Here is a 20,860-nt window from a genome sequence, read left to right as displayed (position 1 = left end):
ATAAAAATTAGAAACATTGAAAAAATACAAATACAGTATAGGCTTAAAATATCATACATTTAAGATAAATAAAATAAATGACTACAGTGAGACACTACTTCCATTTAAAAACAATGGTTAAGGTATAAATGGGCTTACTTTGTTTTATTATTCAGAGATAAACATGAGTCCTTTTTCTTTCTCAGAAGAAAAGACACAAAATAGGTTTCTCTAGCTTTAAACGAATTTTGTGAATGAGGAAATATGGACACATATAGAGCTGGAAAACACAAAGATGCAGATGGTCTGATAATCCCCACGAGGACCAGCTAGTCAGATACATTCTTCTATCTGGATAGCTGGCAAAATATCACTTTCACTGGTGAAAATCCAGTGTTTTAAGCAATAAGGAAAAAGGAACAATCCAGTTTTAAATGCTCAATGGTCATTTCTTATATAACTTCAACTTATTCAATACGTTAAGTTCACGTATTTTTAAATAATTTTTTAAATTGAAGAATATGTCACTGATCATTAATGAAACTTCCAGAAGTCTTAGCAGCAGTTCCACACTTCCCCAGCAGGTGGCAGATTTCTCGTCATACTTTCTTCTTTCTCATATAAGCCAGTGCTAGAGTTCATCGTGCGTCAAAACTGTAATACAAAAGTTTATTTAGTTCTCAAAATTTTAAATATAAAATTAGCTTAAATCTCACTGAGGTATGGGATATAGAGAAAGCACAGGTGCTGAGGATCCTTTTGTTAGTTTAGAACCTATTTGCTTCATCATGTGACATGAGAAGAGCTCTTTGTACATTATGGTTTCTATTAAATTACATCATAACTACTTACCTTTTTACCCACCTAAAAGTGGGCTACCATGAGTCTATGGGACAAGGGCCATACCTTACTTATACTTTGTTCTCTCTAGGACCTAGCACCCTGCCTGGCAATGGAAGCCTTGAAAAACACTAATACATTATTCACCATGCACAAAGTATCCTATCATTAATGTAATGAACCTACAAAGAGCAGAAGGTCCGCTTCTAAGATGGGAGGACAGAGCATTCAAACAGAGACATAAGTACTATACAAATGCGAGAATCAATACCAATGAAGACTCAGAGAACAAAACGGTTTCTTCTCCTCCCGCCTCATTGAGCTGTCACATACTAGCTGATGTAAGAACACTGAGAATTCAAAATGATATTTTCAGGCAGAAATTAATTAAAATACAATTTAAGTGTATCTTTTTCCACAATTCAAGATGGCAGACTGTGATTCCATTAAATTCCACTTGAAAGATAATAAATATAAAAAGGAATAACAACAATGAGAATGGGGGAAGTGGTTATGAGCCACTATTGGAGCAAAGTTATCAAAGAATTTCTAAAAGAGGAAAACAGAATATACAGCTAAATATACAAATACACAGCTGAGAGGATGAGTTGATTTTCCTGACAGAGCAGCCTGGGAGGGCCTTCTAGTAGAAAACACTGGCAGGGAGAGAGTCAGACGATGAAAACCTGTGCCTCTCAGCTCCCCACTCTCACTCTTCCTTCTGCATCCCAGAAGGAACTGACAGCCTGGTGTTTATTCCAAGATAAAAAGTAGAAGACAATTTTTGAAAAAAAACTGAACAATTTATTCAGAGAGATTTTTGTATGGGTGTCAATGTTCTTGTGTAAAGTGCATTCCTTTCAGCCTTTGGCCTGCAGGGTGTGTGGGATAGGCTTTGATCTGTCCCATGCCCATAGATCTAGAAAAAGCCTGCCAGTTCTACACCATGTCTGTGTACCCAGAGCTACCAATTAACCCTCCCATTCAGGGAAGGACCTATTGCAGAAAAGAGATACATTTACACCATGGCAGAGGAAACCCATGCCAGGTATCTATATTGATCAATCTAATCTTTCATTCTTAATATGGTCAAGATCTCTGGGCATTTGAGGAAGACCAATAGCAAAAGAAAAAACAACTAAGATGAACACACAAAACAACTCACCTAATGGAAACAAAGATAACCAAGAGAACCAAAGAGATACTTATAATAATTCTAATTACTATTTTCTGAATAGTATCTGAGATATCTGAAAAGTCAATGAAGCTATAAAAAAAGAACAAACAAATTAACAGGAAGCAAGCAGGAAAAAGAAAGATCTGTTGGGAATTAAGATGTGATTGATTCTCTTAAAAAAAGATCAATAGAAGGTTTGAAGGTAAAGCAAAAAATTTTCCCAGAACACAGTGGGAAGATTAGGAAATATAAAATATATACATAACCATAGGAATACAAAGAATCATAAGATTATACACTTCTATGATCAATGATTCTAGTACTATGAAAAATTACACATCAACAAATTGGACAATCTAGAGGAAATGGATAAATTCATAGAAAACAACCTACCAAGACTGAATTATGAAGAAATAGAAAATCTGAACAGACCAATTACTAGGAAGAGGACTGAGCCAATAATCAAAAACCTCCCAACAAGCAAAAGTCCAGGACCAGATGGCTTCACTGGTGAATTCTACCAAACATTTACAGAAGAATTAATACCAATCCTTCTTAAACTCTTCCCAAAAACAGATGAGGAGGGAAGATGTCCAAACTCATTTTACAAGGCCCGCATTACCCTGTACCAAAACCAGACAAGGACACTACAGGAAAATAAAATTACAGGTCAATATCCCTGATAAACATAGATGAAAAAAATCCTTAACAAAATATTAGCAAACCAATTCCAGAATACTTTAAAAGGATCATACACCACGATCAAGTGGGATTTATTCCAGGGATGCAAGGATGGTTCAACATCCACAAATCAATCACTGTGATACACCACATTAACAAAATGAAGGATAAAAATCATATGATTATCTCAATAGATGCAGAAAAAGCATTTGACAAAATTCAGCACCCATTTATGACAAAACTCTTCAACAAAGTGGGTATAGAGGGAATGTACCTCAACATAATAAAGGCCATATATGACAAGCCCACAGCTAACATCATACTTGGTGAAAAGGTGAAAACTTTTCCTCTCAGATCAGAGACAAGGATGCTGACTCACCATTTTTATTCAACATAGTATTGAAAGTCCCAGTGAGAGCAATTAGGCAAGAAAAAGAAATAAAAGGCAATCAAGTCAGAAAGGAAGAAATAAAACTGTTTGCAAGTGACATGATATTATATATAGAAAACCCTAAAGACTCCACCAAAAAACTGTTAGAACTAATAAATTAAGTTGCAGGATACAAAAATCAATATACAAAAATATGTTGCATTTCTATACATTAATAACAAACTATCAGAAAGAGAAATTGAGAAAACAATCCCACTTACAATTGCATAAAAAAATAATAAAATAGGAATAAATTTAACCAAGGAGGTGAAAGATCTGTACACTGAAAATTACAGAACACTGATGAAAGAAATTGAAGATACAAATAAATGGAAAGATATTCCATGGTCACGGATTAGAAGAATTAATATTGTTAAGATGTCCATACTACCCAAAGCAATCTACAGATTCAATGTAATCCCAATCAAAACTCCAATGGCATCTTTCACAGAAATAGAACAAACAATCCTAAAATTTTTATGGAACCACAAAACACTCTGAATAGCCAAAGCAAGCTTGAGAAAGAGGAACAACACTGGAGTCATCACACTCCCTGATTTCAAACTACGTTACAAAGCTATAATAATCAAAATAGTAGGATATTAGCATAAAACAGACCCATAGATCAATGTAACAGAATAGGGACCCAGAAATAAAGTCACACATATATGGTCAATTAATTTAAAACACAGGAGCCAAGACTATACAACGGGGAAAAGAGAGTCTTTCCAATAAATAGTGTTGGGAAAACTGGACAGCACCATGCAAAAGAATGAAATTAGACCATTATCTCACACCATATACAAAAATCAACTCAAAATGGATTAAAGACGAACTAAGACCCCAAACTATAAAACTCATAGAAGAAAATATACGTGGTGAGCTTCTTGACATTGGTCTTGGTGATAATTTTTTGGATTTGACACCAAAAGCAAAAATAAACAAGTAGAAGTACATCAAACTAAAAACTTTTTGCAAAGCAAAGGAAACCATCAACAAAATGAAAAGGTTACCTATGGAACGGGAGAAAATATGTGCAAATCATATATCTGATATGGGGTTAATATCCAAAATATATAAAGAACTCATACAACTCAACAGCAAAAAAAACAAACAACCCTATTAAAAAATGGGCAGAGGACCTGAATAGACATTTTTTCCACAGACGACATACAGATAGCCAACAGGTACACAAAAAGGTGCTCAACATCATTAATCATCAGGGAAATGTAAATCAAAACCACAATGAGCTATCACCTCACATCTGTTAGAATGGCTAGTATCAAAAAGACATGAAATAAATATTGGCAAGCATGCAGAGAAAAGGGAACGCTTGTGCATTGTTGGTGGGAATGTAAATTGGTGCAGCCACACTGGAAGACAGTACTGAGGTCCCTCAAAAAATCAAAAATAGAACTACCATACTACCATATGATCCAGCAATTCCACTTCTAGGTATTTATCGGAAGGAAACAAAACACTAACTCAAAAAGATATATGCATGTTCATGGTTACTTCAGCATGATTGACAATAGCCAAGACATGTAAGCAATCTAAGTGGCCATCAACGCAGGAGTGGATAAAGAAAATGTGGCGCATATATACAATGGGACACTATTCAGCCATAAAAAAGAAAGAAATCTTGCCATTTGCAACAAAATGGATGAACCTTGAGGGCATTAAGCTTAGTGAAATAAGTCAGACAGAGAAAGACAAATACCATATGATCTCACTTATATGTGGGTTCTAAAAAACAAAAAACTGAGCTCACAGATACAAAGAACAGACTGGTGGTTGCTAGAGGTGGGGGTGGGGGATGGGCAAAATGGATGAAGGGGTCAAAGGTACAAATTTCCAGTTATAAAATAAGTAAGTCATGGGGATGTAATGCAGAGTACTACGACTATACAGTCATGTGTCACTTAATGATGGGGATATGTTCTAAGAAATGCATCACTGGGCGATTTCATCATTGTGCAAACATCATAGATTATAATTACTTAAATCTAGATGGTATGTCCTATTACACACCAAGGCTCTGTGGTATTAATCCTATGGGACCACTGTCATATTTGCAGTCCATTACTGACCGAAATGTTGTTACATGGCACATGACTGTAGTTAATAACACCCTATTGTATATTTGAAAGTTGCTAAGAGAGAACTTAAAAGTTCTCAACACAAGAAAAAAATACAATTTTATAACTATGTGTGATGATGAATGTTAATTAGACTTATTGTGGTGATCATTTTGCAATATAGACAAATATAGAATCATCATATTGTATACCTAAAACTAATATGTCAATTATATCTCAATTAAAAAAAGAAAAATAACAATAGGTCATGACCAAGTAAAGTTTATTTTAGGAATACGAGAATGCTTCAATATTAGGAATAACAATTCCATATTATGAAAAATATTAATGTACTTTACCATATTAATAAATCCAAGCAAAAAAATCATATCGTCACCTCTATTTCTGTTGAAGAGGCAGCTGATAAAATGCAACCTATTCTTGATAAAAACAGTGATTAAAACAGGAATCAATGGCTATTTCCTCAACATGATAAAACACATTTTTTAGTCCAAAGCTACTATCTTACTTAATGGGGAAACACAGAAGGTTGGCCAGGCAACCTAGGAAAAAGAAAGGACACCCTCCTCCCTGTAAACAAAACCCAGAAAACATCTGGGGCTAGATAAGCTGATTCTAACGCTTGTATGGAAAAAGAACCAAAAAGGACACCCAGGAAAAGAACAACAAAGAGGGCAATGAGGGGGCGATGAGCTCTACTTGACATTAAAACATGCTGTCGATCTTCCAGAATTAAAGCAGTATGTGATGGGCACAGGCACAGAGAACAGAGGCACAGAACAAAAAGTGCCAAATGAGACATAAATAATATGGGAGTTCAGTATAGGATAAAGATGCAATATAAATCTGTGGAACAATGATTATTAATTTTTTTCCAGTGTTGGAAATGTTGGACAACAATCCTCTTGGAAAAAAAGGGCAAAGGGCAAGAACAAATAATTGAAAAACAGAAGAAATACAAATGACCCTTAAATATATGACAAGATTCTCAACTTTTATCCTGTTATGGCGGGAATTATGTCCCCACAAAACGCATATGTTGGAATCCTGACCTCCAGTACTTCGGAATGTGACCTTAGGTGGAGACAGGGTCTTTACAGAGGTACTCAAGTTAAAATGAGGGTAGGAGGGTACACCCTAATCCACATGAGCAGTGTCCTTATAGGATGAGGAACAAGGACACAGACGTGTGCAGAGGGGGGATGATGTGTAGAGACTTCGGAAGAAGACAGCCGTTTACAAATCAAGGAGAGAGGCCTGGAACCGATCCTTCCCTCCCAGCCTGCAGAAGGAACCAACCCTGACAACAGTTTCATCTTGGAGTTCCAGCGTCCAGAACTGTGAGGCAAACAATTTTTTTTCTTTAAGTAACCTAATTTGTGGTACTGTGTTACAGCAATCCCAGCAAACAAGAAGAGAATTATTTCTCTTATCATACACCTGCAATTTTTCTTTAATTAAGATGGGGTCATATTATAAATATTATTCTAAAACCTATCTTTTAACTTAAAAATATACTGTCAGCACAAATACACCTATCTCAATTCTCTTGAAAGGTTACACTACATTTCATTGTATGTATCCATGTTTATGTAATCACTTCTCTGTTGATGGATAGATTTCTATTTCATTATTAAGAACAGGCTATAATAAACACAGTATATACCACACTTTAATTTTTTAAATGTAAATCGCTTGAAGGAAATTGCTAGGTCACAGGGTGTATATATTTTAAGTGTTATACATGGTGCAAAACTTCTGTAATTTATACAGCTACCGTATGTATGTGTACAGGAGAGTGCTCACTTGTCAACACCCTCACTAACGCTGGGTATTATTAATCCTTTAACTCCTTCCAATTTAAATGATAAGAGAAACATTTCATCTCAATGTTTTGTGCATTTAAAAATTTCTGTGAGGTAATTATGTAAATTTTCCTTTCCTTCCTTCTCACCCTCCTTCCTCTCTCTTCTTTAAAAGAGTAAAGAACAATCGAGAGAGACAGGCACTGATGAGGAAAGGAATTATGAGGGAATAAAGAAGTTTACACTAGATTTAAAAGAATATTCAACACATATTTGTTGAAGGTTTATGTAGGGTGATGAAATGCCAAGGTAACTACATGGCCCTGAGCTAACATCTATCCCAATGTTCCTCTTTTTGCTTGAGGAAGATTGGCCCTGAGCTAACATCTGTGCCAATCTTCCTCCATTTTGTATGTGGAATGCCACCACAGCATGGCTTGATGAGCAGTGCCAACTCAACACTACGCCACTGGGCTGGCCCCGTAACTACAGTTTTTTAAATCTAAGAAATGGGAACAAATCAAATCCAAGTGACCCTCCAGCCCATGACTAAGGCTACTAGAACCAAGACCAAATTTCCATAGAGAAACTTATATTATGTCTGAGATTAATTTGGGAGATAGGTGGTAGTATTTTCAGTTAGATACGTAGGCTTTTATTAAACTTTAGGGCTTGGATTTTCACATTTAGGAGAGTCAGTGTGATCTTAAAGACAAGTGGTTCTTTTTCTTTGATTTTCACCTCTCTCTTGTGTCGGGAGGCTAATGCTACACTACCCACCTATGTGGCGCTACAAATTAAAGCTATAACCGGGGCGGGGGGGGAATAGGTTCTCTATCCACGATTTAAATTTGTGAGCATAAAAATGAAGCTTTTAATCACATCCAGACTCTCCTAAAGAAATTATGGCCTAAACATTTGAAGACTTCACTAAGAAATGAGTTTGTAATCTATGCTAATTTCACTTAATGCAACAGTGCAGAATGATGACTCACTTGCATTTTTCTTCTTGTTCTCCAGGTGCTCTAACAGCTGTCGTATCTCAGCATCGTACTCCACCCATTCTGGGACAATCCTGGCAGCAGCTTTCAGTTTGGGTTCTTTTGTTTTGGGATTATTGCACTAAAAGTTTAAATAAAGTTTTGTTAATAAAAAACCGTGTTCCAGGAGATATAAAGGACCTACTTGAGGACACTGCTGTGTCACTGAGCAAACAAAATGCGTTTTATACAAAGCAGAGCCCTGAGTGCTAAGTACCTGAAATACTGGAATTAGTCTAACAGTGAAAGGGCCAAATGAAATGACAAGTCATAGCTTATGTAAGCAGTAAGTGTTTAATGCAAATATCTCAATCAGAAATTTAAGCAAAAATTGGTTAAAGACATTCTGATGGTTCAGAAGAAGTTTGTCAAACAACTCCATAAAATATTTTGACAGAAGATCTGTCAATTACATGACCATTCTGTAAAAGAACATAGCAGACTGTATTAATAAATATTTTCTTGCCTTTTCTTTGGACTAAAAATCTGTTTTTTTATACTTTATGCTTTCTACAGATAAAACCATTTGTCAGCCTTTAGAAATGTCTAGAGTTTCTTCAGAAGAAGCATTCATTCCCCTTCTGTTCTAATTAGCGATTGTGATGATATTAAAAATCAGTTAACTGGAACTCATTTGTCAAAATACTGATAGTCATGAAATTCAGAGCAGTCCAAAAATCTCCATGCCTTAAAAATACTTAACTCGTCTGCGTAATAAGCACAGTGGAAAAACAGTGGATGTGGATCTTCAGTCCTCACAGTTCCAACTCCACACTTACTGGCAGTAAGACCCGTCCGTACACATCACTTAACTTTGTGTGTGGATGGCGGAATCTTAGTTTCTTCATCTGCGAAGGAGGAAACTAAAACAAGATCCTCTCCAAAGGTTCCTCTAATATATAATCAATTTAAACTACTTAGCAGTTTCTTGGGAAATTAAATAAAGGTTAAATGGCAAAAAGTATAGGAGAAGGTTGAGAAGGATCTGATTCTGGGTGTATTCAAAGGTACAGCTGACAAGATCTGCTAATGAGCTGGCCGTGAGTTGTGAGAAAAGAGAGGCATCAAAGATGCCCAGAGTCCTTGGCTTGAGCAACATAAAAATGGAGATGTCATTGACTGAGACAGGAAAAACGATGAGAGGAACATAGACCACACAAAGGTACAGAGGTATCCCATTTGCTCTTTACAAAGCATTAACAGAGAGTGCATCTTGAAGGTCGCTTCTTCATGAGAGATGTGGCACATTTTCTTGTGGTTGCCACAACTTGCCTTCCCCTTAATGCCTTGTGGGGAAGCTGTTAGCTATGCGCCATGAGGCTGTTGTCTTAATCCTTTCCTCAGCAAGTATTTTCAGTTCATTCCATTGTGGATTCTATTTTCTACAGTACTACATTCCTGAAGCAAGCAAAAATCAGGATTTTCTTTGCAGAAATTACCTTTACAGGCAATGTGTTCTATAAAGTGAAGATAATGGAACTATATTCTCTCCTTTTAATTGTGTCAGAAACTATTAAAATAAAAACACTAAGCTTTTCTTAGTTTTTCATGCTACATTTTCTCTTGTTGTTACAATCTATATAGTAGTGCTTAAATGGGGGCGTCATGCCCCTCAGGGGAGCTTTGGCAAGGTCTGGAGACTTTTCTTTTAGTTGTCATGACTGGGGGTAGTGGGTGCTACTGCCATCTAGTGGTAGAGGCCAGGGATGCTGCTAAGCATCCTACAACACACAATCGGTTCCCTGCAACAAAGAATTATGCGGTCCCAAATGCCAATAACCACCAGGTTGAGAAACCTTGATTGAAATAGAGTTGAGATAACATTCATAAACACTCTCATTCTCACCTTCAATACCGTGAATCATGTTTTTTCCTCTTAGGCCATTTCCTTGGGATTTTTCTGTATTCCCTTAACTGTTTTCCCCAAGATAATGGCCAAAAGTAATATATTCTTTCATTTTTAAGTGTTTCTGTGAGAGAAATGGTTAGGCATTCCACCAAAATTTATGCCACTTGTCCTTTTTCTACGTAGACGATTGCTAGGAAGTAGCTACCCACCCAGGAAAGACGTTTCTCAGCTCCTCTGACATCTAGATTGTGACCACACAACCAATTCCTACAAAGGGGTCTTTAGGAGTCAGGATGCATTCCCCACACTCCTTTTTCCCTTCCCTCCAGATCAACCCTATCCAATGGAAATATGATGGAAATCACGTAATTTAAAATTTCCTAGTAGTCACATATAAAAATGTAAAAGGAACAGGTGAAATAAATTTTAATACTATATTTTATTTAACCCAACGTATCCAAAATGTTATCAGTCAATATGTAATCAATATAAAAATTAGTCATGAGATATTTTTATATTCTTTTTATTGTGCTTCAAAATCTTCAAAATCTGGTGTGTGTTTTACGCCTTAGAGCTCAATTCAGACTATCAACATTTTAAGTGTTCAATGGCCACACGTGGCAAGTGGCTGTCATACTAGACATACCAGCTCCAGATGGATACAGATGATGACAGCACCCTAGAGGATGAAGAAGCTGCAGATGGATGGAGACTGGTCCCTGAGTTATGACGTACAGGGAAGCTACTCACTGACAGGACACTCTCTTAGGTCCGTGCTTGGTTGAGTGCGAAACCATTGAAATTTGGGGGTTTGTGAGAGTAGCTCATGTTCACCTAAGTATTAAAGGTCCCAAGGAGACCTTATGTCACTAATGTGTGAGTCACAACCTGATATGTCACAAAACAACCTTAATAACATCTTATGAGTTATATTCAGTAATGTTCTTGACTGCTCTTTAGAAAATTCCCTTGCTTTCTTCTTAACAATGCCATCTTACTTGTTTCTGCTATATTCTATCAATTATGATTGCACACGAACATGTTGGCATGCTACTTCTTTCTATTCATTTCTACACATATCTGTAAAAATGTCCCTATATTTTACTGTCCTGTCCTGTTTTGTTCAAAACTGTAAGAATTTTAAAATTTTTAGCTTATTCTTCAGTGAAAATTTTGTATATAATTATTTTATACTAAAATTAGCACATAAAAACAATATGGTCTGAAAAAGAATGATAATATCTTCTAACTATTAAAGATAATATAGTTTTAGAATGTAAGTTCTAGACAGTTGGACAATAAATCAGTTTGAAACATTTCATGTCTAGGAGAGTTAACTGCGTAGCAGAGTCAAACTGCTTAAAATGAAAATCTAAGAAAAGTTTTCTCAGAAGTAAGGAAGTAAGAAAAATAGACATGTATAGGATAATTTAAGTAGACATAGAATTATTTTGGTTGTTGTCTTTATTTGGGAAAAATATTGGCAGGAGAACTAAACTGAAGATATATTAAGATGATAGCTAATCCATGAACATTTCAGCCAGCCCATGGCCTTTCTTTCAAAAGCCCTTGTGCAGAAAAGAGTTAACACAGCAGGCCTGAGACTGCTATTCTTAGAAAGGTCTGCTTGCAAGGCTGGTCCTTGCTGGGGTCTGGTAACTTGAGTTTCAGGAGTGTTCCCACCACTCCCTGATAAGAATGGATCACTGTGCCTAAACTGTGCAAACAACACGGTTTATGCTGAACACCTGCTTTCCTTCTGGATGCTGGGAATTTTGGTGCGTGCCAGGCAGAGAGGGTGCTTATGTGATCAGCCCCAGTAAGAACCCTGGGCTCTGGTTTCTAATAAGCTTCCCTGGTAGACAAGATTGCACATGTATCCTGGACTTTCTCATGGCTTAAGGAATGAAGCTTCTCCGGTGTAACTTCACGGGGGAGAACTCCTGGAAGCTTGCCCCTGGTTTCCTCCGGACTTCCACCCTGTGTGCCTTTTCCCTTTGCTGACTTTGCTTTGGATCCTTTGACTGGAATAAATCACAGCCATGAGCATGGCAATGGTCTGAGTCCTGTGAGTCCTCTTAGTGAATCATCAGACCTGGGGTGGTCTTGGGGGACCCCTGACACAGCCCTACGCTCACCATCCTAACCAAATATAATAATAAATAATAGACTAAGGAGCAGTGTACCATATGTGTGCCATTCCATTTGTAAAAGACAAAGGATTTCTATCTGAATATTTTCTTACCTGCTTATATACAAATGAAAACACAGACACTCACCAGATCAATTGTTTTGGCTCTTTGTTTGGACTCATCATCACACCAGGTTTCACACCACAGCCAGTCTTGAGGAAGAGACTTAATGGCAACTTGGTAAATCATATTATTGGGAAGATCCTACAGAAAACAATGATTTACACAAAGAGGTGTAGAAATTATAGTCGGAGTGAACAAAGTTGAAGATGTCATTTAGACTATAAACAGATCCCAGAAAACATATGCAAATCTGAGATAGCTCTATATTTTTAAGCTTTAAGTATTTAATTTGACCCAATCATCTTGTGTCATGAATGAACCCACGTACTGCAACTGAGCCCATACCTGCCCTGGACTTCACTCCTAGCATCAGGGATGGAGAGGGAAGCCCAGAAACCCACCACGCCACACTCCTCCAAATGGATAGCCTCACTACTTCTCTCTGCCTTGAAATACCAGGATTAATCCCTCAAACTGTGCCTTCTATTACTGTTTATGTTAGTCACCACCAAACTCTCCAGCTTCTGAGGCGACTTTTCATTTCCCTGTTAGGAAACAATGCTCCATGAATATCTTCACATTTCTGCAAGCTTAGGGCTTTCTAAGTAAAGATTGCTGGCACCGGCGTTAAAGGATGTTTAAGTGGCAAATGAGCCTAATAAGTTGAAAAGAGAGACCTCTGCAGAGATTTGGAGATGCCTTCCCCGGAGATATTTGTTTATAAGCCAGGGTTGTAGAGCCCTCCCCCTTCTCTCCCCAGAGAATATCTATTTGCATTCCAGAGCAAAGGGGATGCTCCTCTCTCCCAGAGGCCATGACGGGTATGTGTGTGAGTTGTCTCATCTGTTTCAAGATTCATAATTTTAGGGTTCATCTTATTAAACACCAAATTGAAAGTCCTAGCTAATGCAACAAGACAAGAAAAGGAAATAAAAGGTATACAGATTGGAAAGGAAGCAATAAAACTGTCTTTGTTCACAGATGACAGTATTGTTTATGCAGAAAATCCCAAAAATCAACAAAAAACCTCCTGGAACAAATAAGCAATTATAGCAAAGTTTTAGGAGACAAGGTTAATATAAAAAAGTCAATTGCTATGTACCAGCAATGAACAATTAGAATTTGAAATAAAAAACATAATACCCTTATATATTAGCAGCAACCCCCCCCGCCCCCCCAAAAAAACCAAACTAACAGAAAACTGAGGTATAAATCTAACAAAATATGTTCCTCCACATGAGGAAAACTACTAAATTCAGATGAAAGAAATCTAGGAAGATCTAAATAAATGGAGAGATATTCCATGTCCATGGATAGGAAGACTCAATATTGTTAAGACGTTAATTCTTCCCAACTTGATCTATAGATTCAACACAATCTCAATCAAATTCCCAGAAAATTATTTTGTGGATATCGACCAACCAATGCTAAAGTTTATATGGAAAGGTAAAAGACTCAGAGAATAGTAAACACAGTATTGAAGAACAAAGTCAGAGAATGAAACTACTGAACTTGACATCATACTATTAAAATCTACAGTAATTAATGTGGTATTGGCAAAAGAATATGCAACAATAGATCAATGGAATAGAATAGAGAACCCCAAATATGGCAATTATTTGTACTTTCTGCTCAATTTTTTTCTGTAAAAATCATTTTAGATCAGAACTGATCTAAAAAAATAAAGTTCATTAAAAAAACCAAAGCTTAATTTTTTCCAACACCCTTATTTTTGGAATCCATTCCTCAAATAACCTGGTCTGTCATCTTGTCTCAGCCACTTTCTCCCATGGTCCTGACCTAGCCAAGTCCTACATAATTTCAATTTCATGCTCTCACTCTCTGACCATCTCTTGATTTTCAGCTCACTCTATCAAATACTCAGATATCAATACCTTGTGACCCTCACTGGGACCTCCAATCAACTGATCCTTTTACTACTTCATTGTCCCTCACTCCCTGATGTCTTTGCTCCCATAGCTTAACTTTCATGGTTAATTATTATAGTTAATCTCTTGAATATACTCTCCATTGCCTTACTCTTCTCAGTTAGTTGTACTCGCTTGGGAAAATTATAGTCCTGGTTAAATCCAAACCTCTTTACTCACACTCTTGCAACTAGACACGGCTGGCAACACACACAGACACACACACAACCCATGCAGACTGCCTTCATTTAACTTCATGAACAGAGATCTTAAGGGGGACCTTAATGTTGTCAGACAATATATACATACATCTATTCTGTTCTAACCCTTTCTTAATTATTTCACTCATTCTCCTCTTATATTCTCCCTTACCCTCTGTGTAAACAATAATCTACTTTTTCTATGAGTTTCTCTAGTCTAGACTTATCATATAAATAAAATCATATAACACGAAGTGTTCTCTTACATCTGGCTTCTTTCACTTAGCATAATGTTTTCAAGATCCATCCTTGTTGTAACATGTTTTAGTACTTCATTCCTTTTAGTGGCTTAATAATATTCCATTTCATGGATATACCACATTTTGTTTAACCATTCATCAATTTATGGGCATTTGGGTTGTTTCCACTTTCCACTTCTTATGAATAATGCTGCTATAAACATTTCTGTACAAGTTCCTGTGTGGGCCTTCTCTTGGGTATATACCTAGGAGTGGAATTGCAGAGTCATTTGGTAACTCTATGTTTAATTGATTGAGGACCTGCCACACAGTTTTCCAAATTGGCTACACTATTTTACATTCCCATCAGCAGTGTATGATGGTTCCAATTTGTCCATATCCTTGCCAATGCTCTAGTGTCCATCGTTTTTATTATAGCCATCCTAGTAGGTATGAAGTAGTATCTTATTGTGGGTTTGATTTGCAGTTCCTAATGACCAATGACGCTGGAACATTTTTTCATGTGTTTATTGGCCATTTGTATATCATCTTTGGAAAATACCTATTTAAATCCTTTGACCATTTATTTTTTTGAGGAAGATTAGTCCTGAGCTAACATCTGCCACAAATCCTCCTCTTTTTGCTGAAGACAATTGGCCCTGAGCTAACATCTGTGCCCACCTTCCTCTACTTTATATATGGGATGCCTGCCACAGCTTGGTTTGATGAGCGACATGTAGGCCTGCACCTGGGAGCAGAACCGGTGAACCCTGGGCCACCGAAGTAGAACATGTGTACTTTACCACTATGCCACCAGGCTGGCCCCCTTTGACAATTTTTTAAACTGGTTGTCTTTTTGTTATTGAGTTGTAAGAGCTCTTTATATGTTCTTGATACTAGTCTCTTATCAGATATACGATGTGCAAATATTTTCTCCCATTCTGTGGGTTGTCTTTTCACTTTCTTGTATCTTTTAATGTACAAAAGTTTTTAATTTTGATCCAGCCCTATTTATCTATTTTCTTCTTTTGTTGTTTGTACTTTTGGTTTCATATCTAAGAAACCATTGCCTAATCCAAAGTCACAAAGATTTAGGCCAATATTTTCTAAGAGTTTTATAGTTTTAGCTCTTTACATTCAGGTCTTTTGATCTTTTTTGAGTTAATTTTTGTATATGGTGTGAGGCAGAGGTCCAACTTAATTTTTTACATGTGGATAGCCTGTTGTTCCAGCACCTTTGTGGAAAAAGCTATTTCTTCCCCATCCTGGCATGCTTGTGAAAGATCAAGTGACCACAGATGCATGGGCTTATTCCTGGACTCTCAATTCTATTCCTTGATCTATAGTCTAAACTTATGCCAGTCTACTCACCATACATATACATCTATGTACAAATGTATATATATTTTGGTGAGCAAGATCGTTGCTGAACTAACATCTGTGCCAGTCTTCCCCTGTTTTGTATGTGGGATGCCACCACAGCATGGTTTGATGAGTGGTGTGTAGGTCTGCGCCCAGGATCCGAACCCATGAACCGCAGGCCGCTGAAGCAGAGAGCGCGAACCTAACCACTATGACATTAGGCTGGCCCCTAACTGTACATATTTAAAGGGTACAGTGTGATTAAGTTTCGCATAGAAACATTCCTCTGACACCATGACCACAATCAAGATCACTGAATATATCCCAAAGTTCCCTCGTGCCCTTTTGCAATTCTGTCCTCCTGTCCTTCCCACATTCACCCTACCTAGTTCCTGGGCAAGAATGAAGTGCTTTTTGTCACTATGGTTAGTCTGCATTTTCTAGAATTTTATACAAATAGAATCATACAATATGTATACTTTTGGACTGGCTTTAGATCAGCATAATTATTTTTAGATTGAGCCATGTTGTTACATGTACGAATACTTCATTTCTTTTTACTGTTGAGTAGTAGCATTCTATGGATATATCATCATCTTGTTATCCAATCTCCTCTTGATAGACATTTGGGTTTGTGGTAGGCAGCTTCTGATATGGTTCCCAGCAATCCTTGCCTCCTGGGACCCCTTCTCTTGTGCAATTCTTTCTCCTGGAGTGGGGCTGGACCTAGTGACTTCCTTCTAACAAAGAGAAAATGGCAAAAGTAATAGGATATCAGTTCTGTGATTAGATTACAAAAGACTGTGACTTCTGTTTTGCTGGCATTCTCTCTCCTCTGACCCTTCTGGTACATTTGCCCTAATGGAGAAGGCCAGCTGGCAAGAAACTGATGATTTCCTGAGTCAACATCAAGCAAGGAAATAACATCTTCAGTGAAACAGTTCTTGAAGAAGTGAATCCTGCCCACAACCACATGAATGCCCTTGCCCAGTTAGGTCTTCAGATTAGGTGGCAGTCCCTGCGTCAACACAATGACCGCAGCCTTGTGCAAGACTGTGAAGCAGAACACCCAGCTAAGTCAGGCCCTGATTCCTGGTCCACAGAAACTGTGTGTTATTTAAGTTGCTATGTTTTGGGGTAAGTTGTTATGCAGCAATAGATAACTAAGACAAGGTTGTTTCTAGGTTTTGGCTTTTACAAATAAGGCTACTATGACTATTCACGCACAAGTCTTTGTGTAGACATATGGTTTCATTTCTCTTGGGTAAATGCCTCAAAGTGGAATGACTGGTCATATGGTAGGTGTAAATTTAAATTTATAAGAAATCATCAAACAGTTTCCCAAAATGGCTGTACCATTTTACATGTGCATCAGGAATGTACAGGAGTTCCAGCTGCTGCACGTCCTTATCAGCACTCGGCATGGCCAGTCTTTTTAATGTTAACCATTCTAATAGGTGTGCAGAATTACTGTTGTTTTAATTTTCATCTCCCCAACAACTCATGATCTGTATCATCATTTCATGGGCTTATTGCCACTTGATCATCATCCCTGATGAATGATCTGTTAAAATATGATTTAAAGAAAATCAGATTGTTTACTTTCTTATTAATGAGTTTTGAAAGTTCTTTATATATTTATCAATTTCCTTCTTTTGTGAATTGTGCTTTTAACAACATATCTAAAAAAACATCTCTGCGTAATCCAAGGCCACAGAGATTCCCCGTCTTCTTTTAAAAGGTTTATAGTTTTACATTTTAGCTTTAGATCTATATGTGTTTTGAGCTAATTTTTGTATCTGGTGTGTTATGAATTGGAGGTTTTGTTTTGCATGTAGATGTCTCACTGTCCCAGCACCACTTGTTGAAAAGGCCATCTTCTCTCCACTGCACTGCCGGTGCACCGTGTCAAAAGTCAACTGCCCATACTTGTGGCTCTAATTCTGATTCATGGACTGAATTGTCTATCTTTACACCAAACCACACTGTTTTGATTACAGTAGCTTCATATTAAGTCTTGGAATCACATAATCTAAGACCTCAAACTTTGTTCTTTTTCAAAGTTGTTTTTGCTATTTTAGGTCTACTGCATTTCTATATGAACTTCAGAATCAACTTTGTAAGTTTATACAAGAAAGTCTATAGGAAAAAAGCCTACATTTTTATTGGAATTCTATTAAATCTAAAGACCAATTTGGGGAGAAATCACATAAATACTCCGACTCATGAACAAGGTATCTCTTACTCATTTAGCTCTTTAGTCTCTCAGCAGTGTCGGACAGTTTCTAGTCTACACGTCTTACGTCTGATTGATCTAAGTCATTAATTTTAAAAATGCTATTAGAAACAGTATCTTTTTAATTCCAATTTCCAATAATTTGTTGCTAGTACACAGAAGTAGAATTGATTTTCATATACTGATCTTGTACCTTGCACCTTGTTAAACACATTTGTTAGTTCCTCGTAGCTTTTTAGTAGAATGTGTAGGGTTTTCTACATAGATGATCATATTGTCTGAAAAAAAGGACAGTTACTTATTCCTTGCCCATCTGGATGCCTTTTCTTTCTTTTTCTTGCCTTGCTGTACTGTCTAGTACATCTATTAAATGTTGAAATCGTGAGTGGCTATTCTTGCTTTGTTCCTGATCTTAGGGGGAAAGTATTCAGTCTTTCACCATTAAGTACGATGTTAGCCACAGGTTTTTCATAGATGTCCTTTATCAGGTTGAGGAAGTTCCCTCCCTGTCCTAGTTCACTGAGAGTTTTTATTAGGAATGGATATTGGAGTATATCAAATGCTCTTTTGCATCTATTTAGCAGTCATATGGTTTTTCTTTTTCAGTCTGTTAATACAGTGAATTACATTGATTGATATGTCAATACTGAATGAACCTTGCATTCCTGAGATAAAGTCCACTTAGGCACGATATAGGGTCTTTTTTATATATTGCTTGATTTGGTTTCCTGAAATTTTATTAAAGCTTTTTACATCTGTTCATGAGGAATGTTGATCTGTAGTTTTCCTTTCTTGTAACGTCTTCGTCTGGTCTTGATGTCAAGAGAATGCTGGCTTCATAAAATGAGTAGAGAAGTATTCCCTCCTCTTCAATTTTCTGGAAGAGTTTGTGTAGAATTGGTATTATTTCTTTGATGTTTGGTAGAATTCACTTTGAAGCTATCTGGGTCTGGAGATTTAAACTAAATTCCATTTCTTCAATTGATACAGGGCTATGCAGGTTACCTATTTCACTTTGAGTACATTTTGGTAGTTTGTATCTTTTATGTAATTTGTCCATTTCATAGAAATTGTTTAACTTACTACTATAAAGTTGTTTATAATAGTCCCTCATTATTCTTTCAATACCTGTAGATACTATGCTGTCATGTCTCTCACTTCTATATTAGTAATTTGCGTCTTTTATCTTTTTTCTGATCAGTCTGGCTAGAGGTCTATAAGTTTTGTTAATTTTCTCAAAGAAACAGTTTTGACTTTACAGGAAAATCTATGAAAATACACCATTTTCCTGATTTTTCATTTCACTGATTTCTACGCCCATCTTAATTATTCCCCCTTTTCCACTTACTTTGGTGTTATCTGGCTTTTTTTTCTAGTTTCTAGGTAGAAGCTGAGAATATTTATTTGAGACCTTTTTCTCTTCTAATAGAGGTACTTAGTGCTATGAATTTACCTCTGAGAACTGTTTTAACTGCTTCAGATGCTGCACCTTATCATGTACTTTGTATGTAACACAGAGATGTAACCTAAGACTAAAATATATATAAATTCATGTGAAATGGTGAATGGCTTGGCTGATTGGTCAGGATCCCAGAAAGAGGAAGATTAAGAACAAGAAATTCTGGGGTAGAGGCTTATAAATGAACCTCTGGGGTGGCAAAAATTGTCAAGATCTTTGCATATTGCAAGTTAAATATCCACCAGAAAGCATTCAACACAGAAGCAGCACTAAATGACCAACCAGACAGAATGATGCGGCCTTTTGACGTCAGCCAGCTTTGGTCGTTGGCCACTCCAACGGCACAATGAGTACATGAAGGGAGTAGTCATGATGGCAGAGATGGAGACTACATATGGGCCCAATAGCATGGGTTCCTACTTAACCAAGGCTGTTCTAGGTCTTACAGCTGTCAGCAGCAGAGACAAACACTGAGCTTCTGATGCAGCATTTACACTTTACAAAGACAAATCAACTGTTTTGTGGCAAGGTGACTACACCAGACTCTTTCTGCCCTGGAAGGGGCATAGATTCTTCTGAACTAAAATATACACATACTCTGTGTATGGGTTTGCCTTTCCTGCTCTCAGAGACTTAGCCAGCACCATTATCCAAGGGCTTCAGAGCTATCTACTGACATCGGATTCCATATAATATTGCACTAGACCAAGAGACCCACTTTACAGCAAAGAAACATAGCAGAGGGCACATGACCAAGAGATCCCATGTTCCCCTCACATACTGCACCACCTAGAAACTGCTGGCCTGACAGAGGCATGAAATGGTTTACTGAAGGCACACAGAGGTGCTACCTGGGAGACAATACCCTGCAAGGGTGAAGCGTCATCCTCCAGATGCGGCATTATATTCTAAATCACCAACCATTACATGGTGCTGTGTTACCATCTGGAAGAACTACATGGGTCCACGGGGGCAAAGCAGAAGCGGACCTGCTTATTATCATTCCCAGTGACCCTCTTGGGGAAGGTGTACTCCTTATACCCATAACTCTGGGAGGTTCTGAGTAGCAGGTTAGGTGAATCTAGAAATTACTGAGGTATGAAGAAAAAAAAGTGTTTGTTAGGAAAAACAAAAAGTAAAGCAGTAGCCAGGTGGGGCACAAGAGGATGGGAGTTAGTCTTAAAAGATTAGAGAGAGAGAGACATGTTAAACGATGGTGGAACCAAGTGAGAGAAAGACAGGGTAACTAAGTGAGATGGGGGAAGAAGAGGTTTAATGACG

General features: G+C 37.3%; 1 protein-coding gene across 3 annotated transcripts in view; it reads right to left on the bottom strand.

Annotated features, from left to right (window-relative positions):
- The window catches only part of UGGT2 (UDP-glucose glycoprotein glucosyltransferase 2), a 184,460-nt gene continuing 163,600 nt past the window's right edge, over positions 1 to 20,860 (bottom strand). For all 3 annotated transcript variants that reach the window (XM_046664577.1, XM_046664578.1, XM_046664580.1), the window contains 3 exons: positions 12,180 to 12,296; positions 8,007 to 8,133; positions 1 to 633 (listed from right to left, as the gene is read on the bottom strand). In XM_046664577.1, coding sequence (XP_046520533.1) covers positions 611 to 633; positions 8,007 to 8,133; positions 12,180 to 12,296 — 267 coding nt within the window. In that variant the 3' untranslated portion in view covers positions 1 to 610. The remainder of the gene's footprint in view (positions 634 to 8,006; positions 8,134 to 12,179; positions 12,297 to 20,860) is intronic.

Source organism: Equus quagga, chromosome 6, assembly GCF_021613505.1.
Source record: "Equus quagga isolate Etosha38 chromosome 6, UCLA_HA_Equagga_1.0, whole genome shotgun sequence".
Classification (NCBI taxonomy): domain Eukaryota; kingdom Metazoa; phylum Chordata; class Mammalia; order Perissodactyla; family Equidae; genus Equus; species Equus quagga.
The sequence above is the reverse complement of the archived record's forward strand: the minus strand, read 5'-3'. Positions and strand labels throughout refer to the sequence as shown.